Source organism: Gallus gallus, chromosome 1, assembly GCF_016699485.2.
Source record: "Gallus gallus isolate bGalGal1 chromosome 1, bGalGal1.mat.broiler.GRCg7b, whole genome shotgun sequence".
Taxonomy (NCBI): domain Eukaryota; kingdom Metazoa; phylum Chordata; class Aves; order Galliformes; family Phasianidae; genus Gallus; species Gallus gallus.
The window spans coordinates 3,242,564-3,265,751 of record NC_052532.1 but is presented as its reverse complement, the minus strand read 5'-3'; the positions used below and the strand labels follow the sequence as shown (position 1 = coordinate 3,265,751).

At 44.5% G+C, this 23,188-nt stretch overlaps 1 protein-coding gene across 2 annotated transcripts in view; it reads right to left on the bottom strand.

The window, feature by feature from the left end:
- PLXNA4 (plexin A4) overlaps positions 1-23,188 on the bottom strand; it is a 454,438-nt gene that overhangs the window by 19,203 nt on the left and 412,047 nt on the right. For both annotated transcript variants that reach the window (XM_040663912.2, XM_040663921.2), the window contains exons 25-30: positions 20,559-20,718; positions 12,454-12,557; positions 9,483-9,582; positions 7,082-7,272; positions 3,919-4,088; positions 1,096-1,308 (exon numbers count right to left, since the gene is read on the bottom strand). In XM_040663912.2, coding sequence (XP_040519846.1) covers positions 1,096-1,308; positions 3,919-4,088; positions 7,082-7,272; positions 9,483-9,582; positions 12,454-12,557; positions 20,559-20,718 — 938 coding nt within the window. The remainder of the gene's footprint in view (positions 1-1,095; positions 1,309-3,918; positions 4,089-7,081; positions 7,273-9,482; positions 9,583-12,453; positions 12,558-20,558; positions 20,719-23,188) is intronic.

The following is a 23,188-nucleotide window of genomic DNA, read 5'->3' as shown; positions in this document are numbered from 1 at the left end:
ACAGAGTTCTTTCATCAGCTGTGCTCTGCTTTCACAAAATTAGAGAAAACCTTACCCACCAGAGGAATTAGACTGGTTTACAGCACAGTATGTCTACAGTAACAAGGGTCTCATATTACCTGCACGGTGACATCAGTTTTAGACAATGCCTATGAAGTCAAACAAGACAAATCATTGCTGAACATGGGATGCTGTTGTACAGGAATGATCTGTAAGATAAACCCATCGTTGTATTTACAAAGCAGTGATCATTCTCCATCTGTGCAGTTTCCAAACCTGTCAATAATGCCAGGCGAGTGTGACGTTTTGGAAAACAAAATGCAGATCAGCTTCTGCAAGGCTTGCTCCAGCAGACAATATCCTGCTGAATGGAGTACAAGGTGTGTTATTATTTGTCCTGTAGAAAATCTTAGAGGAACTGAAATCCCTATGTACTGTAGGAATGGTTGTCTTAGTTGTATTTCCTGTAGAGTAGCTTTGTCAGACAGTGAACTTTAGTGCAGTAGACTGAACAGCAAAACTGCAGGTTCTTACAGATATGGACAAAATGCTCAGAAAGACTTCTGACCTTTCAGAAAGTACCTGCAGAGCTTCTGTCACTAATCTGACAATTCCATGATATCCAAAGCACAGAAGAGCTGCCATGGACAGCTACTGGACTCAGAGTAAGGGATGATAATTGTGTGACCCCTGAGATCAAGGCAGTGTGGGGACTGTTGCAATGATGCTGGGAGAAACAAACTTCGTCTTCTGGTCTGTACGGAAAGAGTAAGAAGTCCACATAGCTCACAGGACTCAGATGCAGTCACCTCCCCTTCCTTCCTCCTTCCCTCTTCTCAACAGTTTCTCCTCAAGAGAAACTATGATGGCAAACACCTTCAGTTCACACCTCTAATTAAATTTCCATATGTGTTGTAAGGCACGTGGGAATAAATGGCGAACATAGAGATTTCTACTTGGACATTAATCAAAGAAGAAAAGCCCAGAAGCAGCTACCAAACCCAGTACTGAAGATACCTCTTACCTCCGTCCATGAAGCAGGGCTTCATTTTACCACTTGCTTACGTTATTCCCATTTGTAGAGCCAAAACTCACCTTTCCACCCAGTTCTTGTAGCTGGGGATGTCCTTGGCATACAGAAGCTTATTGGAGGGTGAGTCTTTGCCCAGACGATGCTCTGAGGTTGAACAGGAGTCCATGAATGTCTGAGCCACTACAGAGAGGCAGGCATCTGTGATGCTGTTCTTGTGAATGTCAAAGACAAACTGTGGGTTCTTGATCATGTTAACCCAGAACCGTAATGGCAGGCTGTTGGAGGGGTGAGAAGTGTGGAAAAGGTGAGTCAGTAATTGAAAGTTTCATAAGTTTTGTCTTGTGATGTTGCAGAGCTGACTGGTAGATAGGAATTAAAGATCAAGGTATGGAGACAGGGATTCTGGGATATCAAATCTGTCATCGATATACAATAAATCTACGCTGTAGGGGTGTACATCTACCCTGTAGGACTTCAGTGTGGACAACAGAGTCACTTCAGGAATGAGTTTTGTCTCTGTTATCCTCACAGGCCAATTTGGTGACTCCTAAAGTCACAGCCATCTTACTGAAGTTGCACATAAATTAATGAGATTATATTAATGAAAGTATATTCAAGGTGATGGAAATATCTCCTCACTTCCCTACGTTAGGGTGCAAATGAGAGTTTAGCTGCTGTTGGTTGCCTCATCAGATGAGGATAAACATCTCATTCACACAACTTATGGTAAGCACTAGGTATTCAAGGTCTTGGCTTTTAGCCTCATGGTAACACCATGGGAATGTTAATGACAGGTGCTGTGTGCCATGTGCTGTTCAGTTGCACAACTCAAGCCTAAGCTTGTATATGATCCGGACACCCTGGGCATGAAGCAGTTATTATGTGGCAGAGAAAACCCTGTTGCCACAAGGAGAAAAATAAGAATGGGCAACAAGTGTTGCAACCTTTGAAATGAAAATTTATCTGCCCTAACCGTAGAAATGCTATTCCAATTGCAATTCAAAGGCTTTCCCCCTCTTTTCCCCCCTCATACTTAAAAGAGCTGTTCATCTGTGTGAGATGTCCCGAGGTATCCACCTCCAGCTTTTGCCTCAAGCTTTTCGTGTCAGGGCAAATGCATTCATATGATAATGGCCTAGGAGCTGAGATGTGTCATTATTATCAAACTGTTGTCTCTGTCTTCATGCTAGGTAGACTCGTAAGCTACCTTCCAACATTTGCACTTTCCCAGACATGAATAACTTTCAGGTATAAAAAATTCAGCTGACATTCAGGCTAAATTCCTCAGATTCTAAGTTCCTCCAATTTGCTCATTACCCTCACGTGTTCATAGCACCATAAACAATTCATATCTGTATTTGATACCCTTCAGGTGACAGCAGGCATTTTAGCATGTCCTTACAGAGAGATGGTACTACATTTTCCTAAACAAATATGTAGTATCTTCAGGCAGCAAATGTGAGGAAAGCCTCACACAGATATATTCCCATCAGCCAAACCAACCTCATTTAGGGAGGGGACAGAAGTTCAGGAGTGGGAGATGCTGGCAGTGAGACCTAATGGGAGTTGAGGGAGGGAAGCCTTTTAGGGTGGGAATGGAGGTTCATCTCTTAGGAGAAGAGCTGAATGAGTGAACTGTGCCAAAATTCTGAGGTTGTTTGGATGCTAAGTACAGCCACAGTGAGGACAAGCACAGCCTGCACGTATGTATGGCTGTGGGGAGGGGATGGGGGGATGATGTCCCTCGCTGGGAATAATGAAGCCCATGATGTGACTTAGAGTTAATTTAATCTGATTGAACAGATTTCTTCATACTGCCCCTGTTTCCCCCTTCCAATATATACACATTCTGCCTTCCCCCCTCCCCCCTTAAATAAACCTCCTGCTCATTTAGTCTGAGTGGCTGCAATCAGCCTTAGATTAGTGCTGCAGATAATGTTAATAATATGCTAATGTTTCATTAGTTGAAAGCCTCTTTGGTGCATGGGGTTTCTTTTTTTATGTCACAGCGCTGTGACGACCTGCCATCAGCGTGGCTGGTAAAAGGAAAAAAATGCATGAGCTGGGAGCCCCATGGCTCTCCTCTGCTGTTTCTTTCATAGTCCCAGTATTTGCACAGAGAAAGGGGAGGGAACAGTTCCCCAGGGGACTCTTTCCAACAGGGACATTCAGCAGAGAGGTGCTGCAAAGATCTTTCCTCCACCAATACTGACTTTACCCTGCTGTCCTATTACATGTATAGTGAGGGGTTGCTACCTGCTGAATAGAGCAGGGAGCTAATGTCTACCTTTGTCACTCATTGAAGAAGACTTCCATCTTCTTCCATCTTCAAACCCTCAAAGTACTGAATACCTTTTTAGATGCTTTAAGGTATCTCTTGGTCTCCATCTAACACCCCAGGAGGGCACAAGTCTCCTGTAGGCACTGCATATTCCCTTTGGTACACTTTAAAACATCTCAGACAGCACTAGATGCCTGTGGAGGCAACAAAAAGGAACTCTAGGCCCCCAGTGACTGTAGTGGGAGTTCAAACACTCAGGGCAGAAGAAGACAGCAGCACTCTCCCATGCATCCCCAGAGATCCCTATGAGCCTGAACACGACTGTAATTAAACACTTTACAATTTTGCCTCCTATATTCTCATGAGGTCGTTCAGAAATACTACTACCCTCATGTAACATAGTACAAACTGGGATCTAAAGCCAAAGTACTCTACCCTTGTGAACATCCTTTAGATTTTGGATACATTTCCATCAGCTTGAGAAGACTGAACCTGGCATGCTGAACCTTATGTTCCCTGCCACCCATATCCTTAATCACATGTCCCACTCTTCTCCTTCCACTCGAGGACCTGGTACCAGACCGTACTGGGCTGTCTCACTCACCAATTGCTCTTCCAAGTATGCCGCACATGGGGGTCATGGATGTTGTGCTTGTCAGCCTGCTCATCCAGGAAGTCAAACATATATTTGATAGCCAGGGGAAGAGCACTGCCACGATGAGCTGTGCTGAAGATGGTCTCAAAGAGGTCGTCTACAAATTTCTGGAGAGTGCCCTGTTGGGAGAAGGAGATAAGAGTATGGGACACCAAGTAGGAAGAGGATGTTTAAATTTGGTATCCCACTGAAAGTAGAGTATGTCTATAAATCAGACTCAGGAAATATGCTTGAAAAGCAAGAGCCATTTAATAGCTGTTAAACATGACATGAGATGAAATTTCAACCCAGATATCTGACATCTGCATCTTCATAATATCTGTTACTTACGGTTAACAGCTGAGTGGGATAGGTGAAGATATTACTTGTTCTCTCTGTTATTGACACATGGGGAAGGTGGCTGAGATGTGGTAGAACACCATATCCCATCTCAAGATGGGATGGTGATGGGAAGGCACTCATCTGTTCCCTTCGAATTGTATCTCCTCTGCATCCTAAACTCAACAGCCTTGATGTATACATGAGCCAAAGCCTAGCTATTTTCTATACTGGCTTTCATACAAGGCCTGTTCTCAAACTGGGGATAGAAGTCAGGCAGAGAAGAGCAGAAGGTTTTAATGACTCAAATGGCAACAGTGACTGGAGAAGATGGCTGTCCATTATGCATTAAAGTAACAAAAAACAAAAACTTCATCTTAATTACTTGTATTTTACCACACACTGTCACGGGACCAAGTCAAGGCCTAGGAACAATGCATGGATATGTCAGTTACTGCTCAAGAGACAAAATGGTTACCTAAGAGTGATGGAACACTGGAACAAGTTGCCCAGAGATGCTGTGGTCTCCTTCTATGGAGACCTGTTTGGATGCCTTCTTGTGTGACCTACTGTAGGGCGCCTGCTTTTGCAGGGGAGTTGGATTTGATGGTCTCTTCCAACCCCTGAAACTGTGATTCTGTGATAATGTCTGCTACAGAGATTGCAATGGTATCCTCAAGTGCTTACAGAACCACTCTGGACCAGCTGATGAGAACAGGTGACCTCTATTAAGGACATGGAGAGCTAGAATAGCAGAGGCTGCCCATGCCTGGAGAAAGGGGCAGCTGAGGAGCTGAGGTAGCCTGTGAAGATTGATTCTGCCACCAAAGCAGCACAGTTATTTACATTTGGATAAACCATATGGTTGTCAAATAACCAATCATTTCCTGATATGCAACATTTCCTCAGCTGAAACATAAAATCCTTCCCTTTCTCTGCAGACCCAGGAAAGAAATTCCTTTTTACTATGAATGAAGCACCAGGTTCCACTAGAGTGGCTCAACTTTACATAGCATTAACAAATAATTAGAAAGCTGGTGTCTCCTGCTGATTCACCACTTGATTTATTCTTTGGGAAACAAACAGAGGTGCCTTTTGCTTGTGTGAACTCCTACAGGGTGAATAAAGCCCCGCAGCATCTCTGACTCAGAAAGCGCCCCTGAGGGGAAATCTTGTTGCTCTGACATCGAAGAGCTGCCCTTGGGTTCACTTTCCAGAGGGAATTAGTTCTCTACATGTTCACCCACACAAATGCAAAGAAAACCTCTGAAGCTTTTAGGCAAGAGACTTTAGGTCTCAGAGGTCAGGGATTTACTAGAATAAAAATCATTGTCAGTTTAACTAAGTGTTCCCTGGGATTGTATTACCAGCAATTGGTCTCTCTCCTCTTTCCCTCAAATGTCATGATGATGATAGAAAATTGCTCAGCCCAAGAGGGGAAACCATAAACCACCAGCCTTTCTGCTCTTTCTGTTGCTGTGCAAGTTTTGCAGCTGTTCTCCAGCCATCTTTACAGAAAAAAGTAAAAAAAGCAAGTATTGAGTCTGTGATCCGGAATAAACCAAAAGCACTTCAGTGTTGGAACAGGGGACATATCCCCAGACAGTGTACATCAGCACTGGTCCAGTGATCACTGGTTTAATCTGGGACTGAGGCCCCGGGGATCATCGTTTTCTTGCTATATTATGTGATCCATGTAAGTACTTTGAATCCCACTGCAACACAGAGATGGAGTGGGGCAGAGAGAAGAGACAGACACCACAGGCTGAGGAAAAAATGTGTAGGTAAAACTCACAGTAGGACTTACACTTGGAGACTTGCCAGATCGGCAAACTCAGATGGTATTTGCATGAATAAATGTAATCGTGTTTGTGCCTGTTGACACCCTGACAGGAAATGATAATAGTCAAAACTTTAGAGAAGGGAGGAAGATTGGGCTGTTTGATTGCTGCTCGGTTTAATCCTGCTCGGAATGGGGTGAGATAACACTCTGACTGGCCACACCTGAGTCACAGCTGCAGTTTCCACTTCTGGGATGCATCAAGACAACTCATGTGTCAGAGAATTTGGGGCACAGAGATGCACTGCACTGCCACAGGACTGCAGGTTTGCAGAGGGATCTATCTGATTAAATGCCTGCCTCCCCACCTGCCCTGGTTCCTTCTGTGATGCAAAAGAAAAGCACTACACCCTCTCCACTAATGCAGGCTTCTCCAAGGAGAGCACCGCAACCACGAGATCTATGGGGTGGAACAGCAGACAGATATACAATCAGACAACTTCTTCTGCCTATATTCTTACAGAGCCTTTGAAGAGGAGTTAGGTGGAGAACTTGTCAACACTCAAATAATGCTGTTCTGGGAAAGCAAAGCCAGACAGATCACAATATAAAGGATACCCCATCCCTGGAGGCATGCAAGGCCAGGCTGGATGTGGCTCTGGGCAGCCTGGTCTAGTGGTTGGCAACCCTAGACATAGTAGGGAGGTTGAAACTCGATCATTGTGGTCCTTTTCAACCCAGGCCATTCTATGATTCTATTACCTGGGCCTGCAGAGAACAGCCCTAGGGGCAAGTCTTCAGCTTCTCAAGTCCCTTTCCTGACTTTGCTTTCTTAATAAAGTTCCCTCCATCTGCACTCTGAGCACTTCTATTGTCCTTATTTTCCTTCTGCTCTTCTCTTTTTATCCCCTCTTTGACACTCCTTGATCAGTCTCTCATTTCTTGTTGGCAAGAAGTCACACCACAACCGTTAAAAGCCCATTCCTCACCCTCTTCCCTACTCCCTCCATATACCTTGGTGGCGAGTAGCCTTGTCAGGTAGATCTCAGAAACCATCTTGCTGCCCCGGTCACCCTCTTTTTGGTCGCCATGTTCGTGGTTCTTCACCAAGTGCCACATCTTGACTCCGCTCTCAAGGTCAGGAGTGATCATGGGTGTGCGGGAGCGGAGGCTGTCTGGGCTGCCTGTATAACGGATCATGTTTTCTGCAAAGAGAGATGCATGTATCTCAGCCCTATTTGCACTTGCATTGAAATTAATGGGTTTCAACAAGGAGATATGCTTTTTCATCAGAAAGGCAAGAAGAAGACCTCTTTCTGCTGTCTGGTTTTAGTGCTGGTTCCTCTGACATTTGATATATGAATGGGATGCACATATTGCTGTAATCGTACTGCAGTGCACCTCCTCTTGTGAGCTCTATATTTCCATATCAGTATTAAATAAATGTCCATTGACCAATTCATAACATTAAGCAGAAGAGTTATATTTCCTGGTGGAATTGCAGTGTGAGCCACAAAAGATGCCAGAACTGGTGTATGTACCAGGCCTTGCTATCAAAGCAGACTAAGTGATTTGCTCAGCAAAAACAAGGGATATGAGCCAAGCAGGACATGATGTTCATGTCTGTAAATTAAATGAAGCTCTTACACTGCCTTTCAGTTGCCCGTGCTCTTCGTTTATTATGTTCCCTGTCAAACCTCTGGCCTTGGACAACTAGCACTGCTAGTGACAGGCAGTGCCCAGGATGGATTCAGGGAACAGTATCAAATACTCGTGGTAGCAAAGAGGGGCGAGTTCAACTTAGTTTACCTGAGTGGTTGATAGCCATATCTGACCAAGCTTCTTGGCCTTATGGTCAGAGAACAGGTCATGGGCCTTCTTGCATAAGAATATTGATGCAACCAGTATGACTTCTTTCCTGTAGTCCCAACACCAAACTCGGGAGGAACTGCTTCCTCTTTCTCCCTTGGCAACAAAGAAATCCAATAACTCCTACCCAACTATTCTCTTCAGTCTCTGCTTCAAAATCTTGTTTTGATAGAAAGTGAACCAGAACTCCAGGGGGCCCATACATATTACCTCCACAAGGACACTTTTATCCTATAGACAGTACTTCCCTTTGTCCCTGAGTGATGCCATGAGACATTCCCCTCCCCCTGACCTGCCAGCAATGCTACAGATTGAGTCTTTTCCAACCATGATTAACAGAAGAGTGTTGCACATTTCTACAGCAAGATCTGAATCAACCTTATTAATGCACTACCAATCTCTACATATTAATTAATAGATGGAATATCCTTTTTCTCTCTGGATGCTGTTTACTTAATTGCAATTAACAATCACTTGTGACCCACTACATCTTCTCCTCCCCCAGTATCCCTCCTCACACCCTCCCCCTGAAAAAATCAAATGGCAAAAGAATTAAAGAAATCCAAGAGAAATTAACCCCCCTTAAGTCTTCCTTTTCAAAGGTCACTGTGTCTTTCAGTAATTGCAACAACATGACAAACTGGATGAATATTAATAAGGCCTGGTGGATTGCTTATGTCCTTGGAGAAAGAGGAAGGGGGTTCCTCTGGACATTGAGTAGCTGTACTTTCCCTCAAGCTAAAGGGAATTAGAAGGATCAAAAATGCCTTCATGCATAAAGAAAAATAATAATAAACTGATGCACTAACTGCATCATGGATGGAGGGTTGTTTTGCAGCACTCTGGTTGCACATTAGAGACATTTGTCTTTGCCCTCCCATGCCATCATAGCATCCTGGGGTGACAGCTGTCTCATTCTCGGTTGTCTCATGTGTAAAGTGGGAAGAACAGTGCAGTGCTCTGAGATACACTGATAAATGACCTCAGCAAGCCGTTTTTACTATTATTCCAGGTGTAAATTCCCTTGGGATAATAAAATAGCAGGATGAGACACACAATACCCACACTAAAATATAACAGTATGCAAGCAATGCCCTCTGTAGGTCTTGGCTGTTTCTAGTCCCAGAGGCCTCTAATCTGTACCACAGATTCTTCACAACAGACCTTTCCTACCAAAATGATTGAGCTCTTATACTACGCAGTGCTTCTCCCTTGCCTCTCCCTGTGAAAACTCTAAGAGTGGGATGCATTCCATCTGACCACAGCGATCTGAAATCCAGACTGTTAATTATTTAGGCTCCTCCATTATCTAATAGGGGAGAAGAGGCACTTCCCAAGAGCGTTCCACTTGGCTCAACAGCTTGGACCAGATGCCAAAGTTTTAGATGACTAAATCCTTTCCTCCCTCCATCTACCAAAGAATCATGTCAACTATTCATCTGCCCATCATTTTTTGTTGCTGCTGCTCAGTGTCTTGTGACCACAGTGACATCTGAGATCTCTCCTGCAGCAGTCTCTTGATCCACATCAGCAAACAGGTCCTTACCATATTTGCTGGCTGAGGTCCGGGAGACTGTGGAGTTGTTGACTGCATTGTAGGCAGTGACTTGCTTGGAGACTAAAGCTACCACAGATCCATCTGGCACCTATAGAGGAAAATGGACTTTGTTAATAGGCTTCTGAGGAGTATGCCAAGGACAGCAGGAATTCAAATAGCAGAAATTGAGACATAAACCCATGCCACTGCAGGCAAGACAGTAATTTTCTACCAAAGCTTCAAGTGTTCTCTTCAAAGGGTTTGTTAACAGCAACAACAACCACAACAACAAAAACAGTGATGAAATCTCCTGTTGTACCACTAGAAGGCTGGACTCGGGTACCAGGACAACAGATGACAAAGCAGACAGTAATGGGATAAAGCCCAGTGATGACAATGTGGGTCTTTGCATTGTCCTGACAGTAGGTTCTTCATGAGGAAGCAGTTGTCAGGATGAGAGGGTGAGTAGAATAAAATAACTTGTCTTCATATACAACTGTAAAGTGATTAACTTGTGACCACAGTATTACTTCAAGAAAGGTTGGAGCTACTATAGGGTCATTTTTCACAGCGGAGAATCACCTGAGACCTAAGCTAATGAATGAGCAGGGCTATGACACTGGAAATAACATTGGAAATTGCATTTCCTATGAGCACAGGCAGAGAATTTAGGTTAAGGTTGCAAGTTACATAGCAGTTTTCAACCAAGAGCTATCAGTGTTAAGGATCTCTAGATATCCAAATCCCAAACATAAGTTGTTCTTACACCATTTCATCTCCCAAATGAAGGAAATCTATCCAAATAAGCCACTCCTGCCTGATCTGACATGAGTACAGGTATCAGCCTTGCTGAGGTGCTGCTGAGATGTTCACAGAAGAATATTTGATGATGAAGGGAGAGATGAAAGAATGGGGCTCCAATGTTAGGTCCAAATTTAAGTTAAACCCAGAGTGGTGTCAGGAACAAGAAGAGCTCACGTCTTATTTATTGCCTTAGGAATTAGGATTTAGAGTGCTGTTTCACAGTAAAACTATTTAAAGTGAGTTTTCCTAAAAGAGATAACATTATCACTGATGCCATGGCTGGTATGGAGGTGACTGTCCAGTGCTCTAGACAATTTTCTGAGGGTGAAGAGTAAAAATTAACACCAGGGTTCATATTCTTTCCTTGAAGACAACTGCAGTGTAGACTCCTGCAGCTATGCTAGTCAGCTTAAGTAGAGAGAAATAAGTATTTACAGGGAAAAAAAAACATCAAGGGTGGAAAGTCTCATAAGGATGGGAAAATTGATGTGAATTTTTCTGCTCCTCCCACCTTGATTGCAGGTAGTATCTAGATACACAGCTTAGATGAAGATACCTACATTTTCCACTCTGACCCATCCTGTCAACCTCTCAGTGCACAGTCTCCCCTTTCCAGGCAACAAATTCACTGCTGGCTAGAACCGACCACCATGAACTCTTTCTCTTTGCTGTTTCAGAGGATCTCAGCAGGGGTGGAGAGGCTGTGTTGCAGGACATTGTGGGATAGCGTTCCAACAGAAAGCAGAGCTTTCTGAAATGAGCCATGCTTTCCATTTCTACAGCTAAGTGATTCATGTGGGTCCTTTATCAGAAATGTTAACAAGTCAGCAGCTCAGAGGAGCCATATCAGGAATATCTGTGATAAATAAGACATCATAAAAAGGAGATAGGTGGAAAAAAATGCTAACAACTTCTAACTCTTGTCTGTGTAATAATAATAATTAGCACTTGCATGGAGTTTTTGATCTTCAAAGCACTGCAGAGGCTAATTAAATAGCCCTTCAGCAATTGTGGAAGGCAATTAGATGCTTTTTGTAGTTTCAGCCCCACGCTATACATGGGGAAAGTGAGGCAGCAGAAATATCAGTAAGTGCCCCAGGTTAAGCAATGCAGAGCTCAAATCCCCAGCAGCTGTGGACCTATTCTGCCCCTATTAATCCATAGGCATGGGGGCTCATTGCCTGAAGCAAACAACAGAAAAAAGCACATAAGGGGGAAAAAGTTATACTTGGTCCATTGATTAAATGAAATAGAAGCCCTTCCCTCTTGCAAAAAGAAAATAAAATATCATAAAATGTCTTCTGGAGTCAGCCAGCAATCCTTCAGTCAATCTGAAGTGAAAAGTTTTGTTCCTTTTTCAAATGATTGCCTGCTGCCTCCTCAGGTCAGCCCTTAAATGTAAAAGATATCTTGTTATGAAACACATATTGCTGAGGTGTGATTAAAGAAATGACAGAATTGTCAGCATCAGATTAAACTTAACGAGGTGGTTTATTTTATCTATCTATTTATTTATTTATTTGCAGGAGTGGAAAGGACTGGGGGACCTTTTGACCAAAACTCCATTTTCATTAAATCTAACACTTATATATGATATATTTGGACATCTTTATCCCTCTTTTACGGATCTCAAGGTTATGCAGAGATGAAGAGAAACCTTGTCTTAAGGCAAGTCACACAGGGATTAAATCAAGGGATCATAGGGCAGTGTCATCTCCACTGCACTGCTCTCTTCAGTCATGCTGCTGTCCTCCTCCCCTTTTCAGACAATAAATCATCTTCTCTTCCATTTTTCTCTTTTCCATCCTTCTGGGCTCTGCAAGCATTACAAGGCCTTTGATGCATTGGAAAAAGGAGGAAAGAAAGGCTTGTTTTCTGTTTGTCAACATGAGAAATGTTAAATAGCGTTGTTCTCTTGACAAACACTTTCCTTCACATTCTCTGCTCATCCAAACTGCCTCTCTTTCAAGAGAGACAGAGTCTTATTTCTTCCCTCGTCTTCATCTCTCATGATGTTCCTAGAAGGAGTGGGATGAATGTGCTCAACAGGAGCTCTGTTCAGTTATTGCCCACTCAATAACTGTTTAACTCTACATCTTGGAGAACAACACTTTACCCTTCTACTTAGCACCTTCTTGACTGATCTACCATCTAACCCACCCTCTCCCAGAGTTACCTGATAGTGTGCCAGCGTGTTGAGTCTCTTCCAGTCATTCTCTATCTTGGTTGTGATGTCTTCATCCTGGAGGATCATCCTTGCCCCACTTGCCTGCCGCCACTCTGCAAGGAGAACAGGGACACTGAATGCTGGTCTGCAGAACCCTCAGAGCCCTGTAATCCCTATGCTCATAACCTATGTGGTGACACGTACATACCTGGAGCACCACATCAGTTGTGGTCATTACGCTTTGTCAGATGCCTCCAACCATGTACAACATGTGAATGCATAATGTACAGAGCCCGTGACAGAGGGAAAGAGTGTACATTTGTCCAAGGAAGTTGTGGATGCCCCATCCCTGGATGCATTCAAGGCCAGGCTGGATGTGGTTGGGTAGCCTGGTCTAGTGGTTGGTGACCCTGCACATAGTAGGGGCATTGAAACTAGATGATCATTACGGTCATTTTCAACCCAGGCCATTCTATGATTCTATGATTCTATGACAGATGGATCATGAAAGGTTCACATAAATGGTTCATGAGCTATGCGATGAGTCACATGGCAAAGTTCACAGTCAAGTCCTAAGTTAACCAGACCAGTTTCTTTATACTTGATAAAATAATGTCACTCATGAAGTTATTATTGCACAAGAAACAGTCATCCCTTTGAAGAGTGCAGAAATCAGAGCAGTTGCCTACACACACAAGAGATCCAAAGCCATTGCACAGCAACACACAGTGGTGAAAGTTTATACAGATAAATAAAGCAGTGACCACAGAGTTGTTCCAACTGCAGAGCTGAATGGAGCAAATCTTGGTGGACTCTGATTGTTCATAAGGCTTAACTCCCTAGTGCTATTCTTTCTTCACTGTGGCTCTTACTAAGATCCACTTGCCCTTTGCAGGTCAGCTGTTAACATGTGACATAAGAAAATGAATGGCACTTGCTTCTGGGATAGAAAGTAGTCAGTACCCCACTTTCATTAACTGGCAGAGACACAGACATTATGGTACCTTCCAGTACCTACAGAGGACCTACAGGAAAGCCAGGGAGGGACTCTTAATCGGGAAGTGCAGTAGTAGGACAAGGGGTAATAACTTACGACTTAGAAGAGAGTGAAATTACATTAGATATTAGCAATAAATTCTTTATTATGAAGATGGTGAGGAACAGGTTGCCCAGAGAAACTGTGAATGTCCTAACCCTTCAAAGCCAATCTGGAAGAGACTTTGAGCAACCTGATCTAGTGGAAAGCGTCCCTGATAATGGCAGAGGGGTTGAAACGAGATGATCTTTAAGGTCTTTTCCATCTCAGACCATTCTGTGATCCTCTGATTCTATCATTCTATGATACGTCTAACCGCCAAGACTCAGTCACAGACAGGGCTCCACTGGGCAGAGCAATGTCTGGCTCAGTGCAGTACCAGACCCTTTACTGGGGGCTTCAGCTGCATGTCTGTGAGCAGAAGGGTTCTAGTTTCTGACCATACCACTTCTCTAGCTTCCATCTCAAAATGCTGAGTGTTTTTTTTTCCTTCTTCAGTACTAGAGCACCCCATCACTTCCCAGCGTGCTCCAACCTTTTGTAGAAGTCCTGAAGGATGCTTCATGTGGCACAGCTTGTCCCAAAGAGTGCTCACAAACCTGCCTGTAGGCAAGGAACATGTGGACAGGACCAAAAGGAGAGACATGTAACATCACTTTGTGACACCAGTCATGACCATAGCTTAAGTACAGACAACCTTAACCATCCAAGCTTCCTTTTTGATTGTCACGTCTCAATCACAGTGACCCAGACACTGAGCAAGAGCCCAAGCAGAAAGTCTATTCAATTGCTGGAGTTAATTAAAATGAACTTTGGATGTGGAGACATCACCTGCCACCCCTGCTTATTTCTCCTAACATAAAGATGCAAGGACCATTGCAAATTTCCTTTGGTTTCAGCAGTTTTCTTATCACATAATTAAAATGTATTGGGAAAGCTGCCCTTGCCTTTATTATTCATTTAAATTAGTAAGAAGAGGTCAGCTGCTCTGTTTATTGCTGGGTGTTACTTTGGCTGGAGATACTGATAGAGTAAGCAAAGGTTACGTTGGCTAAGCACTGATACTAAACTGCCCTTCGTTTACTGCAGCTCCTCTGATCCTCACCTATATCATCCTTGTGATGTCTGAGGGTGATATACTCTGTTCATTGCCACCTGGACAAGATTGTCAGAAGCCAACAGATCACAGACATTGCTTGGAAGAGCACAAAACGGTAAGTTGGAGCTGGGCTGGGACACAGTCCTTTTGTAAAGCATTTTGAAGGGTATACCGAAATCTCTTGTGATAGTACAAAGGGGAATGGCTTAAAACTAAAAGAAGGTTAGAGATTTAGGATAGATGTTAGGAAGAAGTTTTTTACTCAGAGGGCGGTGAGGCACTGGCACAGACTGCAAAGAGAAGCTGTGGAGGCCCCATCCCTGGGGGCATTCAAGGTGAGGTTGGATGAAACTCTGGGAAGCCTGACCTGGTGGGGGGCAACCCTATCCATGGGAAAGAGGTTGGATCTAGATGATCTTTAAGGGCTCCTCCAACCTAAGCCATTCTGTGACTCCATGATTCTCTTCTGCTGTCACAGTGTGTGTCTCTTAAATGCCTTTAACCCCTATGGTGTCTCTTCGACCCTGCTCCATCATGTCTCAGCATGCTGCCACAGTCCTTTCTTCACTCATCTTTGGGGAAGGACACACACTTACACAGTGTTCTGGGAGGAATGCATGGGTTCTCAGGGTTGCACTTGTCTCTGATATGAAAGATAAGCATACCTTTCCTCATTCTTTTTCCCCATGCTTGAGGGCTGAACAGGGTCCTCGGAGCAGAAGCTTTCCCTTTGCTATGGGGACATTTTGGGAACCATAGGACTGTGTCTTCTATGTACGTCTTGGGTCCCCTACACTCCCACTCAGATACAGGTGATTACCAAATCCTTCCCCTCAGCCTTCATTAAAAAAAAAAAGGGCCACGTGGAGAAGAGCAAGGACCACCCTGACTTTGCACAAGACCCATTCATGAGCAAAACAAGGGGCTGTGAACTCTGCAAGGCAGGCTCAGAGCATCTTGCTTCAGCTTCACGGACCATTTGCCCAGACCAAATACAAAGCACTTTCTCACGAATCTGAGCAATAACATGGAAAGAATCCCCAGCTTTTTCTAACCTCAGAGCAGTGCTATGTGCTTCTCTTTACTATTTATGGGTGGTCACAGAACAGTCTGCAAAGAAATGTGGTGTCTGGAAGCACCACTGTAGATATCCCTGTTCTAGCTGTAGGTGTCCCTGCTCATTTCAGGGGAGTTGGAGTAGATGACCTTTAAGGGTCCCTTCCAACTTAAACAATTCTATGATTCTGTGATGCAGAGGAACAGGCTGGGAGGGCACAAAAGAAGGAAAAGGTGACCCTGACATCCATATTCACAGCACTAAGTGAAAACTGTTAGCTTTGTCCTCGCTGGCAGCACCCCATCCCCTCTCTCATCAGATCTGCCCACTCCTCTGTGAGCCGGCACAAAGGAGAGACACACTCCAATCCAATTTGTTACACGTCCACCTTCCGGAGAGAGGGGGAGGGAGGTAAAAATCCCATTATCTTTATCAAGCCTTCCAATCAGGAGCAGTGGTAAATGCAAACTCAGGAGACAGCTGCTGTGAAGCCTTTATATTTCATTCAGCAGATAGTGTATCTTTTTATTGCACGCAGGAATTACTTCTTTTTTTTTTTTTTTTTCTTTTTTTTTTTTCCTTAAGAAACAGCCTTTCCGTTCAACTTGACTCAGAAAAAGGGAAATTCCAGGGGAAAACGATGAAGAGGAGCTTGTTTGAGTGGTAGCAATGCCTTGCTAAGGAGTGAGTCTACTAGGAGGTGGGAGAGGGGGAGATATCCTGCCTCTCAGATCTTACAGATGTTGTACCTCCCTTGTGCCTTCTCTCTGATCCTGATCACCATGAAGATGCCCAGAGAACAACAGAGAAAATATCAGCACAGAAAAGATTTTTCAGGGGCAACTGAAACACTCAGAGCTGTAAGACCTCTCATCTCACTCCAGATGTCTTCTTCTGAGCTAGTCACCACTGCCTACCCTATCCTCTATGAGCATTGGTAGGTCACGATGCATACAATTCATTTTGGTCATCTGTACACACTCCGCTGTGCTTCACACCCTTTTCCTACAGATCTTGTCTGGTTTGAAAGGCTATGGAAAGATTTGTGGCTGTGTACAACAATGGAAAGGGGAACATATGCATCTAGCTTACCCATGCTTGATGCCTGTTTCATGATCACTTGTGCTCATGATGGATTTTTCAGAAGAGCCCAGGGTGGGCTGCTTTTAGTCTTCCAGTCCTAGGACTTTTTCATCATTTCCCAATAACTTCCAAGTAAGACACAGTTTAGCATAAGAAATAGAAGAAAAAAACCTTTTGCCTCTATGCTGTGTGCTCCAGTACAACCAGATGTGTGGGAAACAAGAACTGAGGAAGTGTCCAATTAAGTGATAATCTCTCGGAAAAGAGAAGAAACTCAGCTCTGCTTCTAACATGGAAAAGGACCACTGTGGTTGGAAAGAAAAAGTTTATATCAGATCATGCAATATTTCAGCCTGTACATGCAAGTTACAGAATCAGGGAATTGTAGGGGTTGGAAGGGAGCTCTAGAGAACATTGAGTCCAACCACTCTGCCAAAGCAGCTTCCTTACAGCAGGTCACACAGGAAGGCATCCAGGTGGGTTTTGAATATCTCCAGAGAAGAAGACTCCACAGCCTCCTTGGGCAGCCTGTTCCAGTGCTCTGTCACCCTCAAAGAACTTTTCCTCATGTTTGTGTAGAACTTCCTATGCTCAAGTTTGTGCCTGTTACTCCTTGCCCTATTGCTGGGCAGTGCTGTAAAGGGTCTGGCACCATCCACATGACTCCCACCCTTTAGATATTTATAAAGAGTCATAAGATTCCCTCTCAGTTTCTCTTCTCCAGCCTGAACAGTCCCAGCTCCCTCAGCCTTTCTCATACGAGAGATGCTCCAGGCCCCTCATCATCTTCGTAGCCCTCTGCTGGACTCCTTCTAGGAGACCCCTGTCTTTTTTGAACTGGGGAGCCCAGAACTGGACACAGTATTCCAGATGTGGCCTCACCAGGGCAGAATAGAGGAGGAGGATCACCTCCCTCGCCCTGCTGGCCACACTCTTTTGAATGCAGCCCAGGATGTCATTGGCCTTCTTGGCCACAAGGGCACACTGATGACTCATGGACAGTCTACTGTCCACCAGGAGGCCCAGATTCTTTGGGCAGCTGGAGACCAGCAGCTCAGCCACTCACCATACAGATGCATGCAGTTATTCCTCCTCAGGTGTAGGGCTCTACACTTGCCCTTGTTGAACCTCACAAGGTTCCTCTTGGCCCAATTCTCCAGCCTGTCTGGTTCTCTGCCTTACTGTAAATATGATCTAGCTGCACTGCTTAAATGGTTCCTAGATGTTAAACCCATCACCTCAGGACTTCATGCGGGTGAAGTACTGACAGTTTGCCCTGACAAGGTCCACAGTGAGGCTGAGCCAGCACCACTGAGTGTGCAAGGCATTCAACCCAACTGCCCCCACCTCAGCAGTCCCTTTCCAAAGGCTCAGGGAAAAGTGAATGCCTCAGCATGGAGCCAAATTTCTCTTTGGTGATTTTCACACCTTAACGTTTTCCCAAAGAAGGGGAATATTTTATTTATGGCAAGGGCTTTAAAAAAACAATAACAACAAACATAGCCACAGTAGAAAGAAGCCTTTACTTTGAGGGCTGCAATTTGGGTTTTGGACTAAAATGTAACCTCAGGGTGTCCAAAATAAATGCTTTCAGCTGACAACCCCCTCCATGAGTTGTCTGGGTAACTGCAAAACATTATGACATTTGCGACACATACGAGTCACTCTGCCTGCAGCTACCCTGCATTTAACAACTCAAAATAACTCATTAGCTTGTTTGCTTTCTTCATGTGAGCAATCTGGCCTTAGTGTGGCCAGAGAGCCTAAAAAATTGCGATTGCAATAGAAAACAGTGTTGCTCTTTAGAAAATGATTGATTTCAAGGCCAGATGATAATCATCTGCTCAGACCCACTGCTTAGCATGCACTGGAGGGGTTGATCCAGCCACCTCCCCAGGTCTGAGCTTTCAGCGTGGGGAAGGGTGATGCTGAGAGCTCTGTGCTGCTTCCTAATGCCTAGAGCTGCTTTCTGCTCTCTCATTGCTGCTCTTTATGTCACTGAAGGATGCCAGGTGCCAACAAGCAACTTTCCCTCAAAGAGGATGGGCTGGAGCTGTGGCTGGTGTGTGTGTCCTCTTGTTCCTGCTTTGCTCATGCCAGCCCTGCTCCTCCCACCTTATTAACTGCTGTGATAACAGAGCCTGCAACTACATTGCTGCTGGCAGGACTCTTCTCCTAGATGAGAAGATGGTTTGGGTTGTTCTTTTTCTATCCGTATCTTCCTCTGTAATAATTATCATCAAACATAAAAATATTATTATTGCCAACTACATCATCAATGCTATTGGCCAAACTGCTGCTCATTAAGCAGTCTCCTGTCAGTGTGGACAAGATTGTGTTCAGCCCTTCTGTTAGAGTTGCACACACTTTCTGGTCCTCAACATCACTCAGAATATCAAAATGACTTATAGCAGCAGAGCCCTGGATGCGGAATTGCCAGTTAGTTAGAACCCCCTCCACACACTGCTCTGTACCTCTCAGCTGTCAGAGCTGCAATAAAATCTGTGCACTCCAGTTTATCCCTCATGATTGCAATACACAGGTACAAATCCCTGCCTTTAAGCATGGAAGCAACATTCATCCCCACAGCAGAATAAACCACTTTCCACCCACACCCAGCCCGAGACCCAAACCTAATGGGCTCTGTGGTCACCCTTCAGCACCAGACAGGTCAATGGGTTTGGTTGTCAATCCCAATAGTCCCATCTCCTATGCCCTGGCACCCCGCCTTGCCTGATGCTCACCCTTGCACTCACAGCTGACTCACAGCATCTCCAAAATCACCTTGGGTCCTTTCTTGATGATATATATGACCTGCTCTTTACTGCTGCTGGTGTTGGCAGCTCGTTTCATTATTCTAACCACCTTACACGAGCCTGAATCTTGCTGCAATTTCTGTCAGGAGTCCCCTCCTCCCCTACACAAATGCACACACATATACACACTTAACTTTAATCCCTGACCTCTTATTTCCGCCTCTGTTATTGCTGTGAATTGTTTCTTGGCATCCATCCATTCCCTCTCCTTTTGGTTCCTCCTCTCCTGCGCTGACTTTTATAGACTCCATCATTTTCCACTCAAGCCCCTTTCACTGAAGGTCACCAAGGGCAAATTCTGGCTGATCGTCACACACAATGCAGTCCCAGCCCTGTGCCAGACACCTCAGCAATGCCCCGAGCAGACTGTTCTGCAGCCTTTCATACAGGTCTCCAGGTGCTGTATTGGATCTGCTTCTGGATCCAGATGCAGATATCTCACTGCCCTCGTGCCCTTGCTCCAAGTTTTGGACAGAAGCTGATTTTGGCCCCAGAGGTATCGCTGTTTGAGGCTGTGTGCCCCAGAGCTGACTTAAAATGCAAGTGAAGCTGGTGCAGCCCTTTCCACCCTCCAAGCACAGTATCTTGCAAGGGAACAAAAAAGCAAGAATTCATAAACAGAGGGATCTTTCCTTAAAATGTTAGTGCTGATCTCCTAATTCTCTACAAAAAGGAGATGTCAGAGCAGCACTTCCCAGCCCTGCTGCTGGTGGAGAGATGCTGGTAGGAAAAGGAAGCAGTCAGGGTGAGATGGATGCAGCCCATTCAACGGAGGATGCTTTATCCCCTTTCCTGTGCCTGCATGATGAGAAATTAATTTTGCTTGGGCTGTGACTCTCTCAGCAAGAAGACATGCATTATCCAAGCCTTCACCGCCCAGAGAAGAGCTCAGAATAAATCTGAGCAGCCTGAACACTGCTGACAACACCACCCTGTGCTTTTGGTATTTTCTTTTACAGAGGGTTTGGCAGGATGTGGCAGGTTTGGCATGGGGCATTCAGAGCCCATTGTACACTCACATACCCAGGTCCATATCAGCAGCCTTGGGCCGGTGGGAACAGGGCACGTTCTTGAAGATGGCATCGAGGATCTTCTCCTTGACCTGTGTGATGGTGTCACAGTTCAGGATCTTCACTGGGATCTCAGAGCTGTTCACGTTGTCAGGGTTCACACAGCTCAGGACCTGAGAAAGAGGCAGTGAGACCAACCATGTATTTCACAACAGTGCAGGTATCCTGTGATCATCCCTCCACACCCACCTTCTCGCAGGTCTCTCAAAATAACACTCATCCAGGTGCTACCAGACAACACAACCAGTCCCTGGCTGTATCTGAACTGGCATCCAGAACTTTCCTTGGCCTCTGACCCATTCCCTGCTCCTTAGAGATCTGACAAGGTGTCTAAGTATTGTAGCAGCCTCCTTACATCTGACTTGGACAGTACAGGTAAAAGTAATCTTTCACCTCTCCACCTTAACTTTGTCCATCTTCTGCATTGGATGGACCAAAATCTTTCTCATGTTATTAATTTGAAATGCAGGGCTTCTTAAAAAGATATACAAAACAAGAGGAACTAAAAAGCCTTGCTGCTTTCACATAAAGAATAAGAAAATTGACTCAACCCAAGAGGCCCCTGGTTTCTCTGAAGGAGAATATAATTTTCTCTGAAGATTGTGTCCAAGAATAAATGCAAGGCATATGAAGTGGGGAGGGAGGGATGCTTTAAACAAACACGGGGTCTAACAGCAATTTGTCCACTAAGTCTTAGCCACGTCTATGTCAAGTGCTCTGCTCGTTACAGGAGTGTGTAGTCCATAAACTTTTACAAACTTAGCACACCTCTGCACTTGTTAGCAGAGTCTGCTGGAGTTTCTGGCTATATCAAGTCATTAAATGTTGCTTTGCAACTCTGATATGTGCAGACACGGTATTTTTGGTGACTTTGACAAATTTTACCTTGACCATAAATTCTTCTCTGTAGTATGCAAGAGATACCGGACCATCTATTGCATTCGATCTAACCTACCAAGATGCAGTGAGATCTAAATGTGGCTTGAAACTGGGTGAAATTGTATCAGTATAATTATATATTGGCTCACCAGGCTCCCTTTGGTGCTGTTATACTTAACTAAGAGGGACTTGTGAAGATATTGCTTACAAAGAGCTCTGTGATCTTTCTGGATGAAAGGGTAGACATAAATATGAGATATTGATTACATCATAATGCTATTATTTATGTGCCACGTTCAGGAGTATTGAAGAAGCGTCGATTCAGATAATAATGACAACAGCACAGTTGTATAATTCTGTGGCATCTTTCATCTCAAATGATCACAGAGTCAGACATAAAAAGAACTGCTGAAATGCATCCAGTGTTGAGGTTATTAGTTGCCCCCTTCCTGCTACACATTTGTAGGGAAATGACATGGTAATACAGGCCAGATCAGCTCTTTTAGGAATCCTAGAGGGGTCCACATGTCTGTGGAGACCAAGTTACTCTGCAGGTCTTATTGACCTGAGCTCACTTAAACTGGACAGCGCTGATGTCAGTCACAGCGAGCTCTACAGAGTGATTCAGCACCAATGTAAACACCTTCAGTTGCCTTCAAGAATGCAACTCATGCACTGAGATCTGTGTCAGCACAGCAAAAAGAGGGTGCTAGTTAAGAGGTCAACACAGAAAGATATGGGACTGGGAGCAAGGAGAATAGTGACCTCTGAGCCCTGCTCTCACTTTGACTTTTTAATAGAATCATAGGGTTGGAAGGGATCTTAAAGATTATCTAGTTTCAATCCTCCTGCCATGGTCAGGGTTGACCTTGGGCTATGACATCTTACTGGATTTGTGTTTATTGACCTTCTTTCTATATCCTTCGGCTTTTTTTATCTGTCAGCCCTTCCAGCCATGAACTGTCTCTAAGTATATATATATATATGCAATGCTTAGCACAACTAAGCCCTAATCTCCACTGGGGATTACTGGCATTTAAATTACAAACACATGGCTTGTGGTTACCCATATGGGGACCCTGGTCCTGAGCTCTCTGTATTGTTTGAGTGCTCTATCCTGAGACCAGGACATCACTATAGTTTCGGTCCTTCTAGATTAGTCTGAGGAAGGTCCAAGGGGTAATCATACAGCATATCTTGGCAACAGAGCAAGGAGAAGAATGCCCAAAGAGACAAAGCATTGGAGAACCCTCTAATATCTCATTTCTGGCTTCCTCCCTGCCACCAAAACTCCTTGAAAGGCTTTAACCAAACACAACTCAAAACGTATTTATCCACCCTGGGCTACGCTGACAGGACAGATGATCTGATTAGGCTCTCAACTCTGCCAAGGTGTGCTGGGGCTGTGCAGAGCATGCCATTGCTCAGTACGCATTGGGCAGCTCCTGCCTGCCAGCCCTGAGCGCTCATTATCCAATACTCTTGACAGCTTCCGACACACATCGAGGCCTTTGCTCCTCTGCATTATTTGTGTCAAGAGAAATGAAGCTGATGCAGGAGATGGATGGTCCTTCATCTCCCAGTGAGAGCAGAGCTGTGGCAGCAGGGAGGGAAGTTTGTGCAGCGAAGTTCTGGTGTGGTGAAAGGCTAAAAAAAGCCATGGATTCTGGCAAAGGCAGATGGCAGCCAGCAGGAATGAAATCT